This window comes from Drosophila rhopaloa, unplaced genomic scaffold, assembly GCF_018152115.1.
Source record: "Drosophila rhopaloa isolate 14029-0021.01 unplaced genomic scaffold, ASM1815211v1 contig_213, whole genome shotgun sequence".
In the NCBI taxonomy this organism is placed as follows: domain Eukaryota; kingdom Metazoa; phylum Arthropoda; class Insecta; order Diptera; family Drosophilidae; genus Drosophila; species Drosophila rhopaloa.
In genome coordinates, this window is record NW_025335099.1 from 121774 (window position 1) to 143563 (window position 21790).

The 21790-nt window shown below is 38.1% G+C and overlaps 1 protein-coding gene across 4 annotated transcripts in view; it reads left to right on the forward strand.

The window, feature by feature from the left end:
- Positions 1 to 21790, forward strand: part of LOC108042490 (protein apterous) — a 28143-nt gene that overhangs the window by 5325 nt on the left and 1028 nt on the right. For 2 of the 4 annotated variants that reach the window (XM_044460729.1, XM_044460730.1), the window contains 6 exons: positions 9119 to 9330; positions 9386 to 9602; positions 10486 to 10625; positions 20868 to 21041; positions 21095 to 21351; positions 21584 to 21780. In XM_044460729.1, the coding sequence (XP_044316664.1) occupies positions 9119 to 9330; positions 9386 to 9602; positions 10486 to 10625; positions 20868 to 21041; positions 21095 to 21351; positions 21584 to 21780 (1197 nt within the window). The remainder of the gene's footprint in view (positions 1 to 9118; positions 9331 to 9385; positions 9603 to 10485; positions 10626 to 20867; positions 21042 to 21094; positions 21352 to 21583; positions 21781 to 21790) is intronic. The other 2 variants (XM_044460731.1, XM_044460732.1) reach the window with 2 other exon arrangements.

Sequence of the window (21790 nt, forward strand, 5' to 3'; positions counted from 1 at the left end):
GAATCGCCAGAATAATTCCGAGGGTCTGGTATATGTTTTTAAATATGGCTCTGAATTGCAGAAGATTACTTATCAGATGATTGTCCAATTAGTAAGAAAATTAGTTTTTAGTCGTTTCTTCTGATCAAACACACATAATCGAATAAGTAATATTAAAAATCTATTTGTATACCCTTGCAGAGGGTATTATAATTTTGGTCAAAAGTGTGCAACGCAGTGAAGGACCCTATAAAGTATATATATTCTTGATCAGGATCGCTTCCTGAGTTGATATAAGCATGTCCGTCTGTCCGTCTGTCTGTTTCTGCGCGAACTAGTCTCTCAGTTTTAAAGATATCGAATCGAAACTTTGCACACACCCTTCATTCCTTTGCACGCAGTATATAAGTCGTAACGGCCGGGATCGGCCGACTATATCCTATAGCCGCCATATAACTGATTGATCGGAAATGCCATAACTTTGGTGTCTGTAAAGTTAGGAAGTTGGGATTTTCTATTGGTTTTATTTTTGGCCAATCAATCCCACTACCATTTCATAAGGATCGGCTGACTATATCCTATAGCTGCCATATAACTGAACGATCGGAAATGCCATAACTTTGGTGTTTTTAAAGTTAGGAATTAAGAAAGTTAGTATTAAGAAGGCATCATATGAATTATTTTGGATAATATAATTTACAGAATATTCTGCAAGGGTATATCAACTTCGGCTCTGCCCGAAGATACCTTTCCTTTCTTGTTTTTAGCTTATTTGGTCTGAAAATATTTTGAAAACTAGGTAACCAGTTTTTGTTCATTCTAAATGGTGTATTTAATAAGTGTATAGGCATAATTCCTTAGGCATAATTCGATCTGAAACTAAAGTGTGTTAAGGTAATAGGTTCATTGGGCATAAGCTCGAATCAAAGGATCTGGGTATTAAAAATGTATTTAAAAAGTTTAGTTTTAAGCAGCAAGGATATCTTACAAACTATTTGAAAACAGCATAACTTTTAAAGAAATTGAATTCAAAAAATGTTGTAATTTCATCACAATTTTTCTTAATCTTTTGAAGTACTTATTATGGAAAGATTGATACCTTTCGATCAATATAGGTTCGGTTTTGGTCGGACGATCATAGCAAAACTATGATAGCTAAAGAGTTAAGAGTTAATATTTAGATATATATATTCGGTCAGTATAAATCGGCACACTTATTTAGGTTAAAATAAATAATCTACCAGTTGCAGGTATATATTTCTTACTGTTTTTATAGTGACTCATTTTTATACCCTTGGAGAGGGTAAAGTGAAAAGTTTGCAACGCAGTGAAGGAGACATTTCCGACCCAATAAAATATATATATTCTTGATCGGAAGAAACGAGCCTGGGACTCTTTGGGAGGTATTATAATTTCAGTGAAAAGTTTAACAAAGGGTTTACCCATAGCTCCCATATATATGTCGAACAATCATAGGAACAATCGAAAAAAGAATTCAAAAAAATTAGAACTTTGTTCTTTGGGATTTGGTAATATTTAAATATTATATTATGGTTTAAATTAAATTAAAATCGGAGAATAATATCATATAGCTGCCATGGAAACGATGGCAAAATCGACATATCTTCACTGTTTTTAATAATATAGGCATAGAAATCGAAATGTGGTATATTTGTGACAACTGCGAGGGTATATAAACTTCGGCTTGCCGACTTTTGCTTCCTTTCTTGTTGCAAATGACGCAAATGACATTATCTACTGGTTGCCTATTTACTTTTATCCCCTTATTAATTTCAGTCAAAAGTTTGCAATGCAATGAAGGAGACATTTCCGACCCTATAAAGTATGTATATTCTTGATCAGCATCACCAGGAGAGTCGATCTAGCCATGTCCGTCCGTCCGTTTCTACGCAAACTAGTCTCTCAGTTTTGAACCTATCTTTCCCAAAAGTTGTCTTTCTGTTGCAGGTAGTATATAAGCTGGAAAGAGCCGGATAGGGCTACTATAACATAAAGGTTTTATAGAAACAATCAGAAAAAAAATTTTAAATGTTCAACTTTGTTGTTTTAAATTTTTTTTTGTTCTTTGGGATTTGGTAATATTCAAATACTAACGAATTACAATTTATATTAAATTAAAATCGGACATCTGTATCATGAAGCATAAGAAAACATTTTTTATTTTTATTATTGTATTATTATCTTTATTCTTATTATCTGTTGTATATCTATTTTTTTGTATTCAATTTGGTATAGACAGCATTTTTTTAATTAAAATAAATAACTAGGAAACGTAGTTTATTATTCGTCCCAAAATTTAATATCTGAAATGTAAAAGTGTAGACTCGGTTTTAAGCATTCGAAATCTTAAAGATCTTAAGAATCTTAAAATGAGGAAATGTGGATTGCTTGACTTTCTAATCTTTTAACCATTGCCTGTATTGTTTTTAGTATCTTTAACTATACCCAAAATATTTTGTTTGTTTTTAAGATCCGAAGTGTTAATGTTCCGATCGGGAAATATAAAAGCGATGTCGTATGAACACCAATTAAATGTTTTTTTAGCTGGAACAGCATTTACTACTTTGCCGCTGGGAATTATAACTAATTTAGCATGTTATGGATTGAAGATTTTTCCTTCTTGCCTATATAGATGTATTCCCTTACATTGTGTCAAATTAAAAAGTTTTATAAAAGGTTGTTTTTTATATTACGCATTTTAGGTGTTGAAGCCGCGAACGTCACCACTATCATTCTACTTTAAGAGGGATTTTTGTTTGATATAATAAGCTTTTATTTTGTATTGCCAAAAAGCTTACAAACAAATAAGATCCGCCCCAATCGGTAAAACTTTGGTGTTTTGGAATATAATTGCATAAAACTAAAGCTTAGAAAGTTAAATCTACAATTTACCTTATAGCGAATTTGTTGTTTCAGTTTGGCTCAATTTTGTACCAGGTTTCTTGAATGATTAACGTTTTTATGCCTTTTTTATTTATGTTGTTTTATTAGCAATACATACATTTTATACTTTTACAGATGGTATTTTAATTTTAGTCAAAAGTAACAGGCGAATCGCACTGATCATGTCCGTCTGTCAGTCCGTCGATCCGTCCGTCCGTCCATCTGTCCGTTTTTGGCAAAGTTTAGTTTTAAAGCTATTTGGATGAAACTTACAAAAACTCTTCTGCTGTAAAATTTTAATGTTCTGTCTTCGTTAGCAACTGCAAACGACTCTTAGCATATGCGTTAAAGCCATTAACAGAGTGCAAATCAAATCTATGTTTAAGCAGATTAATTAGCAGATACCAACTTAAAACTATTTTGTACCATTGACCAGATCAACCGACAAAATCCTGTTTTAGACTCACTCGAAAAATGACATACAAATTTTGAAATTTAAATTACTTTTGAACGGATTAATAAAATATAACAACGATTAAACCCAAAATATCAGATGATAGGCCGTTTAGCGTTGCAAAAAGATTTGTGGAAATTCGGTTGAAAGATTTATGTGTCACCCCCGAAATGAAAGTTAACCAACTTTATATTTTTTTAAGATGGGTATCTAGTTCTTGTTTTTTATTATTTTTGTTATATTTAAATTAAAAAGTTTTACAGCCTATAGTTTACAGTTTTTATTTGGAAGGTCCTGTCAATAAATTTTTTTCTTAGTTTAAAGACTTAAAGAATTTTTCAAAATTGAGAAATGGCTTTACCGATTAGTGAGATTTACCCGCTTCCCTAGCGTGCTGAAACTTTTGCAAACGTCTTTTCTAAGGCGGATTAGGCAGAGAAATTATAAAAACTGTGTTGTGGGTGTTGGAGTAAACTCTCACATTGCTAACATAATAACTTTACGAGTTTTCTATTGATAACTGAGTTAACTCGACAACTCCGAATAGGCGGCTACAGTTGGCCAACTCATTATGATCTCATCATTATGAATTATTGTTGCTATAGTCGAGTACCACTACTATAAAATTCCCGTTACGCTGTTAAGGTATTTATCTTCTAGAGCTGAAATCATTGACTATGTTAAATTACTTAATTTCTTAAGAGCTTTTAAAATAATGATTATATGGCCTCAAGTCTCTTTAGAGTTTTGTGGGTGTTAGAGTTGGCGTGGCATAACTAAAACCTACGCACTTATTCTAAATCTCTATTCATTCAAGGCTAGATCGACTCGGCTACTGATCAAGAATTTGTATACTTTATTGCAGGGGTGCTCAAAATTGCCTTACGGCAGTGCCCTTACCAACACAAATAAAACAAAACAATTGCACAAACATATGTATCGACGCCGTTTTATTGCTGCTGGATGAACACTGAGGGAAAGAAAACACATTTAATTCTTACAAATAATGAATGACGTAAAATGTCTAATCAAAACCTTGTGGCAAATAAGGAATTGCTTTTCAAATTTAAAATTTATTGCGGAGTACTCCAATGTATTATTTATTTTACCGACACTAATCAAACGAAATGCAGGTTTCGCTGATCCAAAATAAACTAAAATCAAAAGTTCTATCAAAACAAAAAAAAAAAGTGTCGGTTTGAGTCGAGAACAAGACAACAACAATTTGCATACATAGTATCCCTGCATTTAGAGAACTATATTAACGGACCTCACATGTTTTCTGTACCTTGATTCATAACATTCAACAATAGTATATCATATTCGTTAATATTTGCGTTGTTTTTTACAATATCGTTTTATTTTCTGAATAAAACTCAAAACAATGAGTACCGCGATCTGCACAGGTTTTCTACTATCGAGTCGTGGCCGTGTTGAAACCATCTAAAAAACTTTTCAAACATCAATTCAACTCTCCTCATGCAGCGTGCAGGATGAAAATATTCATTCTCATTTCAGCTATCACTATCAACGGGATATTATAGTTCTTGGAGTTCTAACTTTCATATGGTATGCCATAAAATGGTAAAAATTCGTTTTTAAAAAGACAAATAATTGTTGGTTGCTTAGGTTAATTAGGTGGTATACAGAAATAGGTTCATTTCCATCTAACATCTTACATAATACCTAGGGAGTTTTCCAACAGATTTTTTACTTAAGCTGCTTTTTACAACTAAAATTATTCCACGACCCTGAAATTTTAAAAAGTATATAAGTAAAAGTATATAGTATTTTCAAAATGTTTTTAATTTATTTTCCCCGCAGTTTGTCCTTTACCTATTAAATATAAAAAAATCTAAAAAGCATATATTTTTGATCTACGCAGTGAAAGAGACATTTCCGGCGCTATACAGTGTATATATTCTTAATCAGAATTACCAGGACTGTCGATCTAACCTTGCCAGTCTGTCCGTCCGTTTCCACGCAAAATAGTCTCCTAGTTTTTAAGTATCTGAATGCTATTCTGCGAGATACAGTAATTCAGTGCTTTTAAGCAAAAAATTATCGTTTTATAGAATATGTAATTTTTGTAACAGTTGCAAGGGTATTCGACAAGCCGAAGTTTCCTTCTTTTCTTGCTTTAATTGATTTCACTGAACAAAGATTTTCTTTTTCGCTAGAATTGCGTAAATTCGTTTTTAAGAAAAAAGCAAAAATAAGTTCACAAAAACAAACTTTTGGGTATACTTTTGTTCCTATTGTATTTACAATAATTATGTTAAGGAAGAGTAATTGTCATTAAAAAATACCTCTTTAACGACAATTTTAAGAAGTTTGAGAAGAGGGAAAGTCCAATATGCTGGATATAACAAAAAGGTTACCAGAATTTTAAAACAAAAACAAGAGAGAACGCTATAGTCGGGTGCCCCGACTATCAGATACTATCAGATGGAGATAGAAACTTTGATCACGCATAACTTTTTAACGAATGGTCCGATTTGAAAAATTTCTTCTACATTTCGATAGGTATTGATAAACACAATAAAACTGCATTTTTACTTTTCCGAAATATGTAAATTGCGCTGCGTAGGAACTCCTAGAATCTGCATGCAAAATGCCAATCTTCTAGCTTTTATAGTTTCCGAGATCTCAGCGTTCATACGGACAGACAGACAGACGGACAGACGGACAGACGGACATGGCTAGATCGACTCGGCTAGTGATCCTGAACAAGAATATATATACTTTATAGGGTCGGAAACGCTTCCTTCTACCTGTTACATACTTTTGCACGAATACAATATACCCTTTTACTCTACGAGTAACGGGTATAATTATTCCTGGTAAACTGTCAAACTAGCAGCCCTTTGGTTCCAATTTGAACATATTTTGAATGATTGGAATAAATTTTCACCAGTAACTCGTAAACTAAGTCTGAAAAACTTTAAAAATTAATTTTTTTTTTCATTTCTACTGACCTAATTGACTTCTGAAGTCTTAGTATAAAAGAAGAGCAACACCTTTTGAACGGATTTATCATTAATTTTGATTTAGTGTAATAAATAATAGTGCAGATTAAAGGTTACAAAAAATATTTTCAAAATAAAGAATATTTTATTTATACTTAAAAATGATTTGTTTATAAAAAATTAGATAATATATATTAGATATATTAATAGAATACCAACTTTATATATTTCAAAATAAAACAGGAAGAAAGAAAACTTCGGAAAGGCAAAGCTTATATTCCTTTGTAGCTATAACAACATGTATTATTATATTCTATACAATTCTTAATTCTTGTCCAAATATTTTTATAAACAATGGAGTTATATCGATTTACAGAACATTTTTTCGATCGTTTCCTTTACATGTAGCCGCTTCCTTCGCACTGTGAGGCGTCGAGAAACTCCAATAGTTTCATTTTAAGCTATCAATCAATTTTTTAACAGGGAAGTGAATAAGGGGAGTTTTCTCCCAATTTTTATACCCTTGCAGAGGGTATTATAATCCTGTAAAGTATATATATTATTGATCAGGATCGCCTCCTGAGTTGATATAAGCATGTCCGTCTGTCCATCTGTCTGTTTCTACGCAAACTAGTTTTAAAGGTATCGAATTGTATCTTTGCACACACCCTTCATTCCTTTGCACGCAGTATATAAGTCGGAACGGCCGGGATCGGCCGACTATATCCTATAGCTGCCATATAACTGAACGATCGGAAATGCCATAACTTTGGTGTTTTTAAAGTTAGGAAGCTGGGATTTTTTATGAGTATTAAGAATGCATCATATGAATAATTTTGGAGAATATTATTTACAGAATATTCTGCAAGGGTATATCAACTTCGGCTCCGCCCGAAGTTAGCTTTCCTTTCTTGTTGTATATGGATTCGTTTTTAGCCGGCGGGAAAATATTTCACAATCTTGCACTTTGCAATCCTTTTGAAGAAATTGGAACGCAAAAATCCTTTGATTACTAAAGCGGTTCAAAATAGTCAAATTTACCATTTTTATACCCTTGCAGAGAGTATTATAATTTTGGTCAGAAGTTTGTAACGCAGTGAAGGAGACATTTCCGATCCCATAACGTATATAAATTCTTGATCAGGATCAACAGGGGAGTCGATATAGCCATGTCCGTCTGTACGTCTGTTTCAATACCGTTTGCAAGCTCAGTTTAAAAGCTAGCGATCGTCCTTAAACATGTGCACGCAAATCAAGTTTGAAAAGCGCCCCGATCGGACGTTTATTTCCTATAGCTCCTATAGAAACAATCGGATATAACTTGCAAGAATTGAAGATATTTTGCGCAGTGTAAAAGCTATTGATATGCATCTTTCCAAATTTTTTTTTTTATGGATACCTTGATCAGGGTAAAAGCGCGTGCTGATCGGACCTCAATATCCGATAGCTCTCATAGGAACAATATGGTGAAATCGGTTAAAATTTGATGTATTTCAGGAAATTTCGCGCAGTATATGACATGAATCTTTCCAAATCGTATTTTTTATGCATACCTTAATCGGTGTAGAAGCGCATGCCGATTGGACGTCTATATCCTATTTGAATTTGAAAGTGCTAAATGCTAATTTATAAGGATTAAGTTTGTTATTATAATGTAACTACCATAGACAATAGCACGACTGAGGAATAGGAAAAAAGTTTAGGGTTTATTTAAATAAATACAAATTAATTGTATTATATTGGTCAAATTCACCTTGGGAGAAGTTTCGATTTTTATCTAATGCCTTTAATAATTATGTATAGATGGAAACAATTTTCAAAAAGACCATTTTCATAAATTGTCTTCCTAAATCTTCTAGTCATTGACAAATCTCTGAAAGTTTTGTTTAATACTTAACTTTAAAAAAATAAATTTTACGGTTTTCGCAAAAATAAAATTACCTAAATTGCAACCCTATCAGAGGTGGTTTTAGTTGCAAACGATTTTAATGACGCAAGACTTGGTCCACACTGCAGTACACATTGGGAAATTTCGAGCCAAAATGTACAAATATAGCTCGATGTTCCCCTAAACGTAACAACGTGTTCCCAGGTACCGGGCAACACATTTTTTTGTAAATTTCACAAAAATTGTCTAGAGAATATGGGGAAGTTGTATGTTATACAAGGAAAACCTGTCATCCTTCTAACTCACACGGGGCAGCTTTCGGATGGATAGGCACGCATTTGCAATCTATTTTCCACTAATTAATCAAAAATAAGTAAACTGGAGCATTGATGTTTTGTGGCGACAGGCCAGGCTAGGCGATAAGAGGTGAGATGGGGCGGGACGTTGGACTTGAGCACCGCGGCTGGTGGTGTCTGCCTCTGTGTTCACTTAATGCAAAAGCAAAACTTGGGAAATTTATTCTTCAATGAGTGAAGCTCGGGGATGAGTAGCGATGGGATGATCCGAGATGAGCCGGGATGGATTTGGTCGGGATCGCAACTAGGCTGTCGCTGGGTGTCCCTCATATGTTGGCGATTCTTAAATGTCGCGCAGCGCTTTCTCGGAATAACGAAAAACGCCTTGTATCTTAATTGAAACAAACTTTAGCTTCGCCTTTGTTTTCGCCGCCATTGCCATTGAAAAAATATGCATCATTTATACTATAGCACACACTTTCAAGAATTACCGAGTATTTTAGAGCGGAGTGAGGCACAGTTGAGCCATTTCCTATGGTCTTCATTCCATGTAGGCCCCTTTAATGAATTCTACCCCTCCCAATCAATCCATTTATGTGCATACTTCTGTTTTTATCGCAACATGTAGCAGCAGAGCGCAAGATTTCTTGGGCCCGGCGCAAGGGAGAAAAGTTCAACACCACCTGTAGCACATCAAGGAAGCAATCAATGTGGCAGTGCTACAGGTGCAAATAACAATCACTCATTGTTTCGCGCATGCTCCTCATCCTCGTGTCAAGATATTTGTGATCACAGTACAAAGCCATTTGGCAATGCATACGGCACCGAGGCATTTAGAAGGTAAGGTCATTCCTTAGCTGGACTTCGAGCGATCACACTATATTTGATTCCCCAGTTATGAAACAGCCGATCGCGCCACCTTTGAGGACTCCACGGCCAAGTTTTCGATCAGCCGCAGCCGCACAGATTGCACGGAGGTCAGCGACGAGACAACGTCGGGTATATCATTCAAAACTGAACCTTACGGACCGCCCAGCAGTCCTGAGTCTACCAACGATAGCAAAATAACGCGCAACCTCGACGACTGCTCCGGCTGTGGGCGGCAAATACAGGTAAGGTTAATAATAATCATGTTTATTATTTATACAGAAAATCAATCGGCATTAGACTAGTACAACTGCTTAATGTTTTATTAAGCAAACAATTAAACAAATTTTTAAAAAGTTAAATGCTATGGAGTACCTGCAAGTTGTACAATAATAAAAATAAAGAAAATAACATTCAATTCGACTTTTAAAAATTAAAACCCATGATAAGACTTTTTAAAAAAATTGTCCAATCTTTAAAACTCTACAAATACATAGTTCTTATTTATTAGCCAGAAAGTACAAGATTTAAAAATATTTTGTTTATAGAATTCTTAATAGATAATGGTTAATAAATCATTTCCCTAAAATTCGGCTGCAAGCCTATTATTTCAAGGCGACTCGAAGTTTTAAAAAAACTAGGCATTATGAAAACCGTTAAAACTATTACAACTTTATAAAAAGACACTTACAGCTGCAATCATGAATATAGTAGTGGCTTAAGCCCCCATTTAAATATTCCGCTGTGGCGGATAGTATAGGTTTTTATGCAGTACAATAAACAAATATATCCCACACATTTTGCTGTTTATTTTCATGTTCCGCAAAATAAAAAAATTTGTATATCAAATCGTTTTCCAAATGTATTAAAAATCTTAATTTTTAGGATTACAATGCTATTTGTTTCTTAGCATTGCTAACTTTTGACTGAAATTATAATACACTCTGTATGGGTACAAAAAAAAAAGAAAAAACCAATTCAATCGGAAAGGAAAAAGCCACGGCAGACCGCTTAAATGGCGGCACTAAAATTTTCATGATCGTAATGGGAAATGCCTTGCTTTCTCCGAAAAATGCAAACTTTGTTGGGAATATGTCATTTACAATATATTTTCCGGTCTTTTCTTAGGATCGTTTCTACCTCTCCGCTGTGGAAAAACGCTGGCACGCCAGCTGCTTGCAGTGCTACGCTTGTCGGCAGCCGCTAGAACGGGAATCCTCATGCTACTCACGTGACGGCAACATTTATTGCAAAAACGATTATTATAGGTAAGTCGCCAAGCCAAAACAAAACCGAGGCCAGTGCCAGCCATTGAGGAAAATTACTATACTATACGGAGCAGTGGCTGAATCTCCGGCTGGGAGCTTCTGGGAAGCGATTGCGAAGAGGGGTGGGGCTTGGGTTGATGAATCAGATAAAACCGCGACTGCATGCCAAGACATTGACTAGAAAATGATTTCCAAACACGCAAGTAAGTTTTTATGCACGCGGCTGCCTTAAGATCTGCAACCAGATCATTGTTTTGCACCACTGTGCGACGGCTGAAAGGGTGCAAACGCGATAGCGAATTCGAATGCAAGTGGAAGCAGACCGCAACGAAGACTCCAGCGGTCTACCCATCTGCTTATCCGCCCATCCGCTGGCTGAGTGGCTCTGCGTGTGTTCTGCTGTTTGCCCGCCACGGCATTCTCAAGAACGCCCGCTCACCAGCTAGCCAGCTCACCATCTCACCTGCGCACGCCCTCACCCCTCACCCCTCACCGCTCACGAACTGCCTTTCTAGAGGACGAAGGCCGGGTCTTGGGGCTCCGCCAGCGTTGACAGTCTTCGCCTGGGTGGGTTTCCCAGCCCACTGGCCACTGCTGCCTTCACCCGCTCCACAAGCTCTGCCGGAGGAAGCTGCAGCAATGCGATTTCACGCGTCGCAGCAGTCACGCGAGCTCCTAGCATTCTAGCAGTGCGAAGTGCCACAGAAACGGGTTATAATTACCCGATATTTCAGCACCCATCTGAGGTGTACTGGGATCTTCTGCAATTGTGGGACACCAATTTGTTTGTGCTCTCTCAGAGCTGTAAGGGGCCAGGGCAACACCTGTTCGGCGGCACCGAATAAGTTCCTCATTCAAGTCAGATACCCTCGGCTCGAGATCCATAAATCCAGGCAAGTCACGCTCGTCACTCGTATTTCCTCTCAAATGATTCTTGTGACATTTATGACCGCTCCATATTTCAAAATACCAACCGTCGGGCTGGGAGTCTCAGTTGCAGTCCGTGTCTGCAAGCGTCTGATACTGCCTGCGACTCCGACTCCCCCTGGTTTCGGGGTCGCCCTATCTGTACGGGTGTGGGATTGATCGCCAGATTCCAGAGGCGCGACCGCCGCGCTCCGCTGGCAGTCGCACAAACAGACGTTCGCGGCTTGTATTGGAGAGTTAGGGGGACTGGGGGCCTTGGCATGTCGTACAGAATCCACTCCGCCGTAATGTTTCATTTCGTTTCATTCCGGTGGGTTTTCTGCTGCTGCTGGGCATTATCAATCACATCGAGCCCGCGACTCACCCAGAGCAATCCCCACATTTTCCGTTGATTTATACTGCAGATGTCAAATGTGACGTTCCCCGGGTCGAATGTGGGGGCGGGGCCAATAGCCTATAGCGTAGGCGAACTTATGTCATGTGCACTAGTGGATCTGGTGGATTTTGCGGGTCGCGGGATAAATAGAAACTCAAATAAACGCCCCTCGGCGCATCCAATAAAATAGATCCATGTTTTGTCAAATTTAAGCACACGGTGGTTTTTTACCGATGTCGCCGGGAAATACATGAAATATTCGTGTGAATGAATTATATTCAAATTATTTGAAACGACAATCAATGTTTGGTCAAAATACGCTTATATTTTATTATACTCTTCAACTCTGAAAATGTATGATTTTTTAAATTGACAACTAAATTTGTTGTTACGTTTTCCAAGTTACTATTATGGTAAATATTATTTCTTCAATTAAATAAAAGTCCAGTGTAGAAATAAATATTATTAATATTATAAAGCCATGTACACAAAGTTTCAACAATTAACTATTACATTTTGTCAAGAATCTTTGAATTTAACTTAACTTTGAGACAGGTCGCAGAGTTGATATTATTCTGTCTCACATAAAAAAAAAATTATGCAAGTTATACAAGTTCAAGTCATGGGGCTTCGAAAGAATGGATTATACATTTATTTATACATATCGTACTGGTTTTAGGTCCAATGTGACTGCAAAAATTCGGAGAATGAAGATACAATACTAAAAACTTGACACTGTTGTTAGTGAATTAGAATAATCGGAAAATATCTTAGCATTTTTACCATTTGCATTCTTAAAAAACACACCATCCTTTTCTTCCACCAACAAAACATACTAAATATAATTAACTCATTATTTTGTACATTTAAATAGAAAGAAAAAGCAAATGTATTCTTATTATTTGTTCTTTGACTATCATCGTCATTGGGAATCACATAAATATTAAAGAAAAATAAAATATGCTGTTCCTGAAAATAAAAAGTTTATAACATATCCTGGAAGTGGTATAGGAAAGCGTTTCCCACCTTATAAAGTATATATATTATTAATCAGGATTACACTTCGTGTGAGTGAAATCTGAAGCAGGTTAAGCATTGAAAATGTGGAATCATTTGATGTCCTTCTAGACGACATGGTTTTAAAAGTGTAGAAATTAAAAAATGAATTGTTTTCATATATTAAAAGTTTAATTAACTAAGAATGTGTTCCTTAGAGGATTATTCAAAATTCAAATTAGTTTCAGAGATTTTTCTGAAGCGGCATCCAGGCCAGCTCGCCCTGTCTTATCGAAGTTCTACTCTACCAAAATTTAAAGTTTAAATATTAAAAACAAATTTATTTAATTTCTTTGACTTTTCCGTAGTTTGGACATTGCGACATTGCTTTAGATTAATAATCTTTTTTTGTCAGGTTCCTAGAAGGGTTAGAATCGTGAGTCTGGTCACGCTTCAATTTGTTGAGCCGATTCACTTGATCAGCTGCTAGTATATTGATTTTTTCATTTAACATTTATTTATATTTTACGTCACTTCAAAAATTAGCTAAAATGCATGCATCTAGACCAGAAAACCCCCTTAACAAGTCGGTAAAACCCTATTCATTGAGATTAATTTTCATTATTGATTTCTAAACGGATTTGCGGTCACCATCCAGCGGGGTTTCGAATTAGCAAACAAGTTGTGTGATAATCTGCTAACACATGTTCACCTGGCTGCCGTTATTAAAGATATTTTTGTTTCCCCGGCACACCAGAAACAGTAACTAAGGTGTAGGACTCCCGTTGGTACACCGCTAGCTCCATAGGTTCTTGACTTGATCAAAGACTAGGAATCGTTTATAATTTAGTTTTTTTTCAGATTTAAGCTCGCAAAGCCAATAATTGGATTGTTTAGGATTAAAGATATCCGTTTGCTCTTGCTGCTGATGCAGTGGTGGTGCCACTGTCTGCTGGATGTGGTTGCCCGCAAGCTTACATTTACTGGTCCAATGTACCTGTTTGACTTGCCAATTCTCGTTTTTCCGCCTGCCAGGGGGAGCGAGGTGCATAAATGAAAATTTCTGGCTGTCACCTGCATATGTTGGAGTGTGTGTATCTGCATACTCCCTGTCCCAAAGCCAGTGAGAATGGCTGGTCTCGTGTCTATGGGGCCGCTGCTCGACTTTGGCTGTGTCACAAAAGTCCGGGCAGCAAGTGCTTATCTACAGCGATGATGTTGTGCTGATGGCACAGCGGATAAGACGGCTTAGCCGGGCATCAGATTGGGACTAGCAGGATGGTTTTGAAGACGCAGTGTCATAATTTTTATTTTATGTGGCACGTCAGGAATTGGGGTCTGGAAGATCTTCTGATAGCTGGATTTCCTTCGCTATCAGAGGGCCATGCCAAAGTGCGGACCTCGGGGTCGATGAAACGTCTTAATCAGCGCTGGGGACGAGTGCTGTCTTCGCATCATAAAACATTCCACCGATTTAGTAGGGCTTGACTACGGTGACCAGAAAAGTAGGCAAGTGGATGAAAAAGTTTGGCATAAAATATTTACAGTTTTTAAAGTCAGCGAAGCGCGACCATTTAATTGTGCCTAGTAAGAGCAGGAGACTCGAGCACCGAATTTATGGCCCCTCTGAAGTCGTGGGTTATCCAATAAAATAATTTATTTACCTCGCAAACAGAAGGGAAGTAAAAAACCGAAAGAATTCATTAAATAAATGGAGTGTAAGAAGTTTCTACAACGCCGCCACTGAAGACTGCGTGATGAAATTGAAAATCTACAAAAACAGAGACTGCAGATTTAACAACAGGGCACATCAGCTGAACGATTCAATCTCACGTTGGCTTTTTATGTTCAAGTCACCGCCCTCAAGTGCTTCTAACGTTGGGCTCCAGCGTTAGCATGAGACTAAAATCCCATCAAAGAGCTAAGCAGAAATTGGATTTGATAATGTGCCTCCAAGAATCATGCACCCATCGCACACACTCTCATGTCCGACAGAAATGACTAAAAAAATCACAGTATTTATATTTTATGGGCACTTGTCGGCGGGCCGTGTAGCGCCGCAATGCCAACACATATCCCGAAGATAGCCACAATGGGCCAGCTGCACAACAGTGCGAATAAAATTTTTGGCAAATGTGCTTACTGCTTTAGCCCGATTTCTCGCCTTCATGGTAAGCAACAAGTTGGTTTTACGCTCCAAAGTTTATTACGTTTTCTTAGATAAAAAACTTATTTATAGCTTACCATTAAAGCGAGAAAACGAGCATAAGAGTAGTATAATGTTTAGTAAAAATGAAATTTTCAATTCTAACTGCTGCAAAAAAAATAAAATGAAAAAAAATCGCTACGTGAATACCAAGCGAATTCTATCACCTTTTAAATGCATTATGTGATATGGTTTTCAAATGACCCTGTGCTGCTCTATTTTATTTTATTTTTGTATACAACAAATTTAATACACTAAATAAATAAAAAACGATTTCTTGGGGAGAATTTTAATTCTACAAATTTCCGCCTACAGTGTAAAACTAAAAAGTTATAATCAAATTTGATAAAAAAATATTCTTTTTTTTGCAAGTTATCAGAGGAACGAAAAGCCCAATCAGGCAATATTGCCATTTATTTAAACCAATTACAACTGAAACAATTTGTTACATAAAATAATAAACTTGATTTGAGAGCATTTATAAAGACGATCATGTCACCCTTACAGAACTAAATAATAACAATGTGCATCAATTTGGCTTAAAACAACAGATTCTTCTTAAAAATACAATTGTTTTTATCAAATCTGAATTATTTTTACAACGTGAAAGAAATACAAATATTAAGAATAAAATGATACCTTGATAGTGTTTTTTTTGCAATCAATGCAATTGTCGGTTGATGAAATCATTTTTAGATAACCACAACTTCGTTTGTTAGGGAGCAAACACGTACAATAAATACATTTACCTACTTAGACGCCTCTTGGTCTGGAGTTTGTTTTGCCAGGGAACCATGCATCGATCCCACAGTGGTACTTTCACCTCCGCTTCTGCAGCACGCAGGTCACTCGCTTGGCTGAGCAACGCCTAGCTGGGCTTACTGCTGCCACCTGGACATTGGGTGACTTGGTTTGGGAACAAGAGCAAACATAAACGTAGAGACCGCGCGATAATTAAAATGTTTAATGGGCATCTTCAGAAATGATTTTACGCCGAATTCATACGCAAGAGCTCCCTGGCAAAGAGCAAAGTGGAGGCAGACGGCAAGTAGCTGATCCGTTCCACCCGCCACAAATTAACAATGGGGAGCTTATCTAATCATTTTGACTACAACATTATAGACACATTTTCGAATTGGGCATGGGCTTGCGTTTCTTGGAGTCCGGAAGAGAGCGCTTAGAAATGCAAATGCGAATGGTAATGAAACTATTAAGTCGGCTTGTCCGCTGAGTGGTTGCGTTCAAAGCCACTTTGCTGGGACCACACCACCTCACAGCAGGGGCAAGCCATAGGAATATGCTAGTTGTACGCACAAGTCCAATAGATAGCAATCCAAACTAATTTTCCACCGCATTAAACAAGTAAAAAACACAAATCTTTTCCATAAAACTCTTAAATCGACTCGAAACTTACAGATGTAGTAAAAACAAAACCAAACAAACCAAAAAACCGAACTAGAAATGCGAATAATTACTGTATAAGTTCAGACAGGCAACGGTCGAGGGTCTAGAATCGAATTAGCGCCACAGGACGTCATCATCGGCTGGAGGGGGCAATAAGTAGGGCTAGGACTCGGGGCAGGATTCAGCGCTCGAAGCGGTCTCACGATAGCTGGCGGACGGGAAGGGAAGCCGTTGCTGTCGGTGGTGGCGTGGCGTCTGGGAAATCCGCTGTTGTTGTTACCGGTGAACTTGCACATGTGTAATCGGAAGAGCCGAACACAGCGGGTGGAACTTGAGACCTCAACGTGCAATCCCTCAACGCGCTACAAATGCTCTCACGTTACAAAGCGTCGCCGCCCTGCCCTCCCGTGCCCGTGTTCCTATGCAAACCCGGTGTTATCGCAGCATCCAGCCGGGCCACACGTCGCTACTCACTTCAGTCCGCATAGCGCAACTCACTCGCCCTCCAAACAGAGTTCAGCCAGCCCTCTGCCAAGTGCCGAAGTTTCAGCCGGGACTTGAACTTAGGGTTTAGCTAGGGTCTATTTGCATAATAAAAGCGGAGACTTGACCTTTTTCTGTTCGAAAGAAGCCTTATCAAACACGAGCGGAGAAAAAGCTGTCTAAAGTCATGAAAATCGTCTTGAATTAAGAGCAAATGGTATTCAAAGGAAGTCAAGATCGATTTGTCTTGAGTCAAGACAACATGGTATTGAATAAAGACCACGCGTTTGAAATAAAAAACTATGCCAATACAAATTGATGTTAATTTACGAACATTTTTTCTCAACTATTTTGATTTTATATTTTCTATATCATTCTGTACAATTTTTTAGTTTATAAAATAATTTGTAAATCTCTTACAGACATGGTGAAGAACATTTTTAAAAGGTGACCTCCCCATTTTAGATTTCCAATTAAATGGGCTGCTAAATACGGACCAATAAAGTTCGATTCTTAAAACTCATTTATTGGAGTATTCATTTACGAATAAATGGGACTTGATTTAATTATTATTTATTAAACAACAGTTTCCGAGAAGCTTACAAGACATATTAATTTTTGTTTAATAGTTACCCTTGCTGTCAGACAAATTCATACGTTAAGTACTTATACGATGTCAAAGTAATTGACTTTAATATTTTTACAAAAATGTTCTAATTATTAATGAGAAAAAAAAAATTTTAAAATGGTAACTTTTTGTTTTTAATTTTTTTTGTTCTTTGAGATTTGGTAATATTTAAATACTATGGAATTAAGGTTTTAATTCTATATCAGATAGCTCCAACAGGAAAATCGAAAAATTAAAAATAAACAAGAGAGAACGCTATAGTCGGGTGCCCCGACTATCAGATACCCGTTACTCAGGTAACGGGAGTGCGAGGGAGATGGAGATAGAAACTTTGATCACGCATAACTTTTTAACGAATGGTCCGATTTGAAAAATTTTTTTACTTTTCCGAAATATATAAATTTTTAAAATCGTATATAAGCGATTGTGGGCGTTAAAGGGGGCGTGGAACCTTTTTGAAACAAACTTGCGCTGCGTAGGAACTCCTAGAATCTGCATGCAAAATGCCAATCTTCTAGCTTTTATAGTTTCCGTTCAGCGTTCATACGGACAGACAGACAGACAGACGGACATGGCTATATCGACTCGGCTAGTGATCCTGAACAAGAATATATATACTTTATAGGGTCGGAAACGCTTCCTTCTAGCTGTTACATACTTTTGCACGAATACAATATACCCTTTTACTCTACGAGTAACGGGTATAAAAAGTGAAAAAATGTATTGTGCTGTTTTTCTATTTATCAAAATATTCCTTTGAGATATATTAATTATTTTCTATATCAGAATTACGCTTTTGTCAAAAACGAACAACAATATCATATAGCTGCCATTGAGACGATGGCAAAATGCACGCAAAATCGACATAGCTTCATTGTTTTTAGTAATAAAGGCATAGAAATAGAAACGTAGTCGTTTTATAATCACTGCAAGGGTATATAAACTTCGGTTTGACGAAGTTTGCCTTCCTTCTTGTTGGGTATAATTTCGTACTAATTGTAATCCGTTTTAAGTTTTCTACATTATACATTAACATTATAAATACCCTTTATAAGCTTTTTTTTAAGTTGCAGCTTCTTTAATTTTGAAAACAGTTTGATTTAGTTGTTTCACAATAAAACAACCCTAACTTAGTTTAGGGGAGCGTACCATTCGATCGGTATACTGGCTCAGATCGGACTATCACAGCAGAATTTCAATTCTGTGTTTATGTTATAGTCGCCTTTCGCACACCTTTGGTGCCCATTAACATGACTTAATTTATTTTTAGAAATATAGATTTCAGTTCTTCAGAACATAGTTTTTTACAACGATCTTCTTGATTCGGTCAAAAAAAACATATTAAATCATGCTGAATACTGATAAATCTTTAAGAACATCGATGTGCATTATAAAACTTGAAAACTGCAATGAGGTTTTACCTTTTTTTTATGTTTGTACTTAGAAAAATAACTTGCCTAAACATTTCTACCTTTTGCAAGACTTTTAGCTTTTCAAGTTTCGGACTTGAAAAAAGTCTTTCCAATGATGCGCAGCTGGCTGTTTGGGCCAGAATTTTACTACATGTTTTGGTGTCCCCACATTTAAGTCACTTAATTGTAAATTTGAAATAATAAATATGTTACCCTCACTTAAATACAATTGTGGGCTTAAAATTAACAGTCCTCATGATTTTGGTACTATCCATGTCAATCATTTATTTAAATTTTGATAAGTTTTACAGTTATTAGACGTCAACATTATCTGTGCAGATATAACCCATACAATAAATAAAATTCAACATTTGAAAAAGTCCATATATAAGTTTGCCGATGATAGTTATGTGGGATTGCTGGGGGCGCAAAACAGAGCCTAGGCAATAGCAGAAGGACAAACTGGAAGTGGAACTTCCAGGGGCAGCGAGAACCAGAATGTCCAAAATGTGTGTGAGAGTATCAGATTTCGAGAGCTCGAAAACATAATCATATATTAGGCGTTGTCACTTTGACATTTCGCCTGCTCTTTTACATGGCAATAATCATAATTCATTTTTCTCGCACTCTCCCTAGCTCTCCGAATCGGAGAAGGGGCGTGTCAGGGCGGTGGAAGTGGCTCGAAACTGCGGTCTGGAGCAGTTTTATGAGTTGGTAGCTGCGACCGCGTCGCCGTCCTCAGAATACATGTTTAATATTATTTATGGGGCTTACGTACCGCGCAGCAGCACAAGGTACATATTCGTACATGCACACATCTGAAGGGCCTTTTTGGAGACGGAACCCAAGTGAAAGATCGGCCGAGAGCCATAGTCGCACCGACTCGTGTAGCGACAAGATGTGGTACATGGGGATGTGACAAAAATCTCGGTGTCACATCCCAAATAATTTTCAACAAAACGAAAACACAGATGCAGAACGGGAACTGAAAGGGGCTGGGGAAGGGAAAGGGGAATGGGGCTGACGGAGGGGTAATAGCAATGGGATGAAAATGCCTTTTTGAAATGCGCATCGTATGAATATGATAAATTCGTATGGAATTGAAATTGGCTTGGTGTTTGCTATGCCCTGATTTGTCTGCTTATGTCTCGAAGGATCCACTCCAAAATGTGAGAATGAGTCTGCTGATCGTTGTTGAAACTGAAGCGAAATGCGCCAATTATTTTGATTAATGTCAAAGAAATCGCATGTCTCGCGCATTTGATGTTTGACTTCACCTAGCCCCTGCGTCTGCGGGGCCAAGAAAGGGCTCCCCGGGATACCTACCCAGCGGATGGCTTGCTGGCTCATTTCTGGCACGAAAGCAGCGACTCCCCAGTGATTACGGACGGATGCTGGTAATCTTTGATCTGTCATTTGCGAAAGTGAAAACAGTAGCCGGCGACGGATCGAAACCATATTGAGTCGAGTGTGCAGACCTTCATCATCATGCGATGACTATGAAAACGCCGATGAGTAGGCGTTTGTGGGAAAGCCATTGGGCTTACTTGTATGGATCTGTACCGGCGGTGGCTCATGATTATTGAGGCGGCAACCCGTCAATAGCGAGCAGCTTCCTGCCAAACATGTGATTACTGATTCCGTAGGGCAGCCCTGCACAAAGCACGTCATGTCTCTGGGCCCGATTTCTTCAAAATCACGCCACATAATTAAGTATTTTTTGGTCAGGCACTAGTCGCGGGTATGCTAAGGGATTGCAAATCTTCCTATGATCTGAATAATAGCAGACAATCAATATTCTCGTCCGCAGTTTTTTTGGTACTCGCCGCTGCTCCCGCTGCCTGGCTTCTATCAGCTCCAACGAACTGGTGATGCGCGCCCGGAACCTGGTTTTTCACGTCAACTGCTTTTGCTGCACCGTCTGCCACTCCCCATTGACAAAGGGCGACCAGTATGGCATAATCGACGCGCTCATATACTGCAGGTAAGCCACAACCAAACCGTACAGGGCCCGCCACTACTAAAGACCACTTGCAGGACCCACTACAGTATAGCGAGGGAGGGCGACGCCGCCTCGTCCAGCATGAGCGCCAGCTACCCGTACAGCGCCCAGTTCGGCTCGCCGCACAACGAATCCTCGAGCCCGCACTCGGACCCTAGTCGGAGCATTGTTCCTACGGGCATCTTCGTGCCCGCGTCCCATGTCATCACCGGACTCCCACAGCCGGCTCGCCAAAAGGGCAGGCCTCGCAAGCGCAAGCCCAAGGATATCGAGGCGTTCACCGCAAACATAGGTACGTTGTAAATTCCCAGCTCTTTCGCGATCAGGCTGTCGGTCATAAAAGCGGCAACATGCGGTTGGGCTCTTTATGACGGCACAGCGGATCTGGAACCGCCGCTAAAGCTAAAAACTGGCGCCATTGAAGCTGCAGCAGCATCAGCATCGGCTTTTATGTGCCTGCCTCATAAAACTCGGAAGGCGCTGTAAAAATCGAAAAGCTACAAGGCTCTTTGAATTGATTGCAGATCTCAACACTGAGTACGTGGACTTCGGCCGGGGCTCGCACTTGAGCTCCTCGTCGCGCACCAAGCGAATGCGCACATCGTTCAAGCATCACCAGCTGCGAACCATGAAGTCCTACTTTGCCATTAATCACAACCCTGACGCCAAGGATCTGAAGCAGTTGTCACAGAAAACAGGTTTACCAAAGAGAGTCCTACAGGTGAGTGATC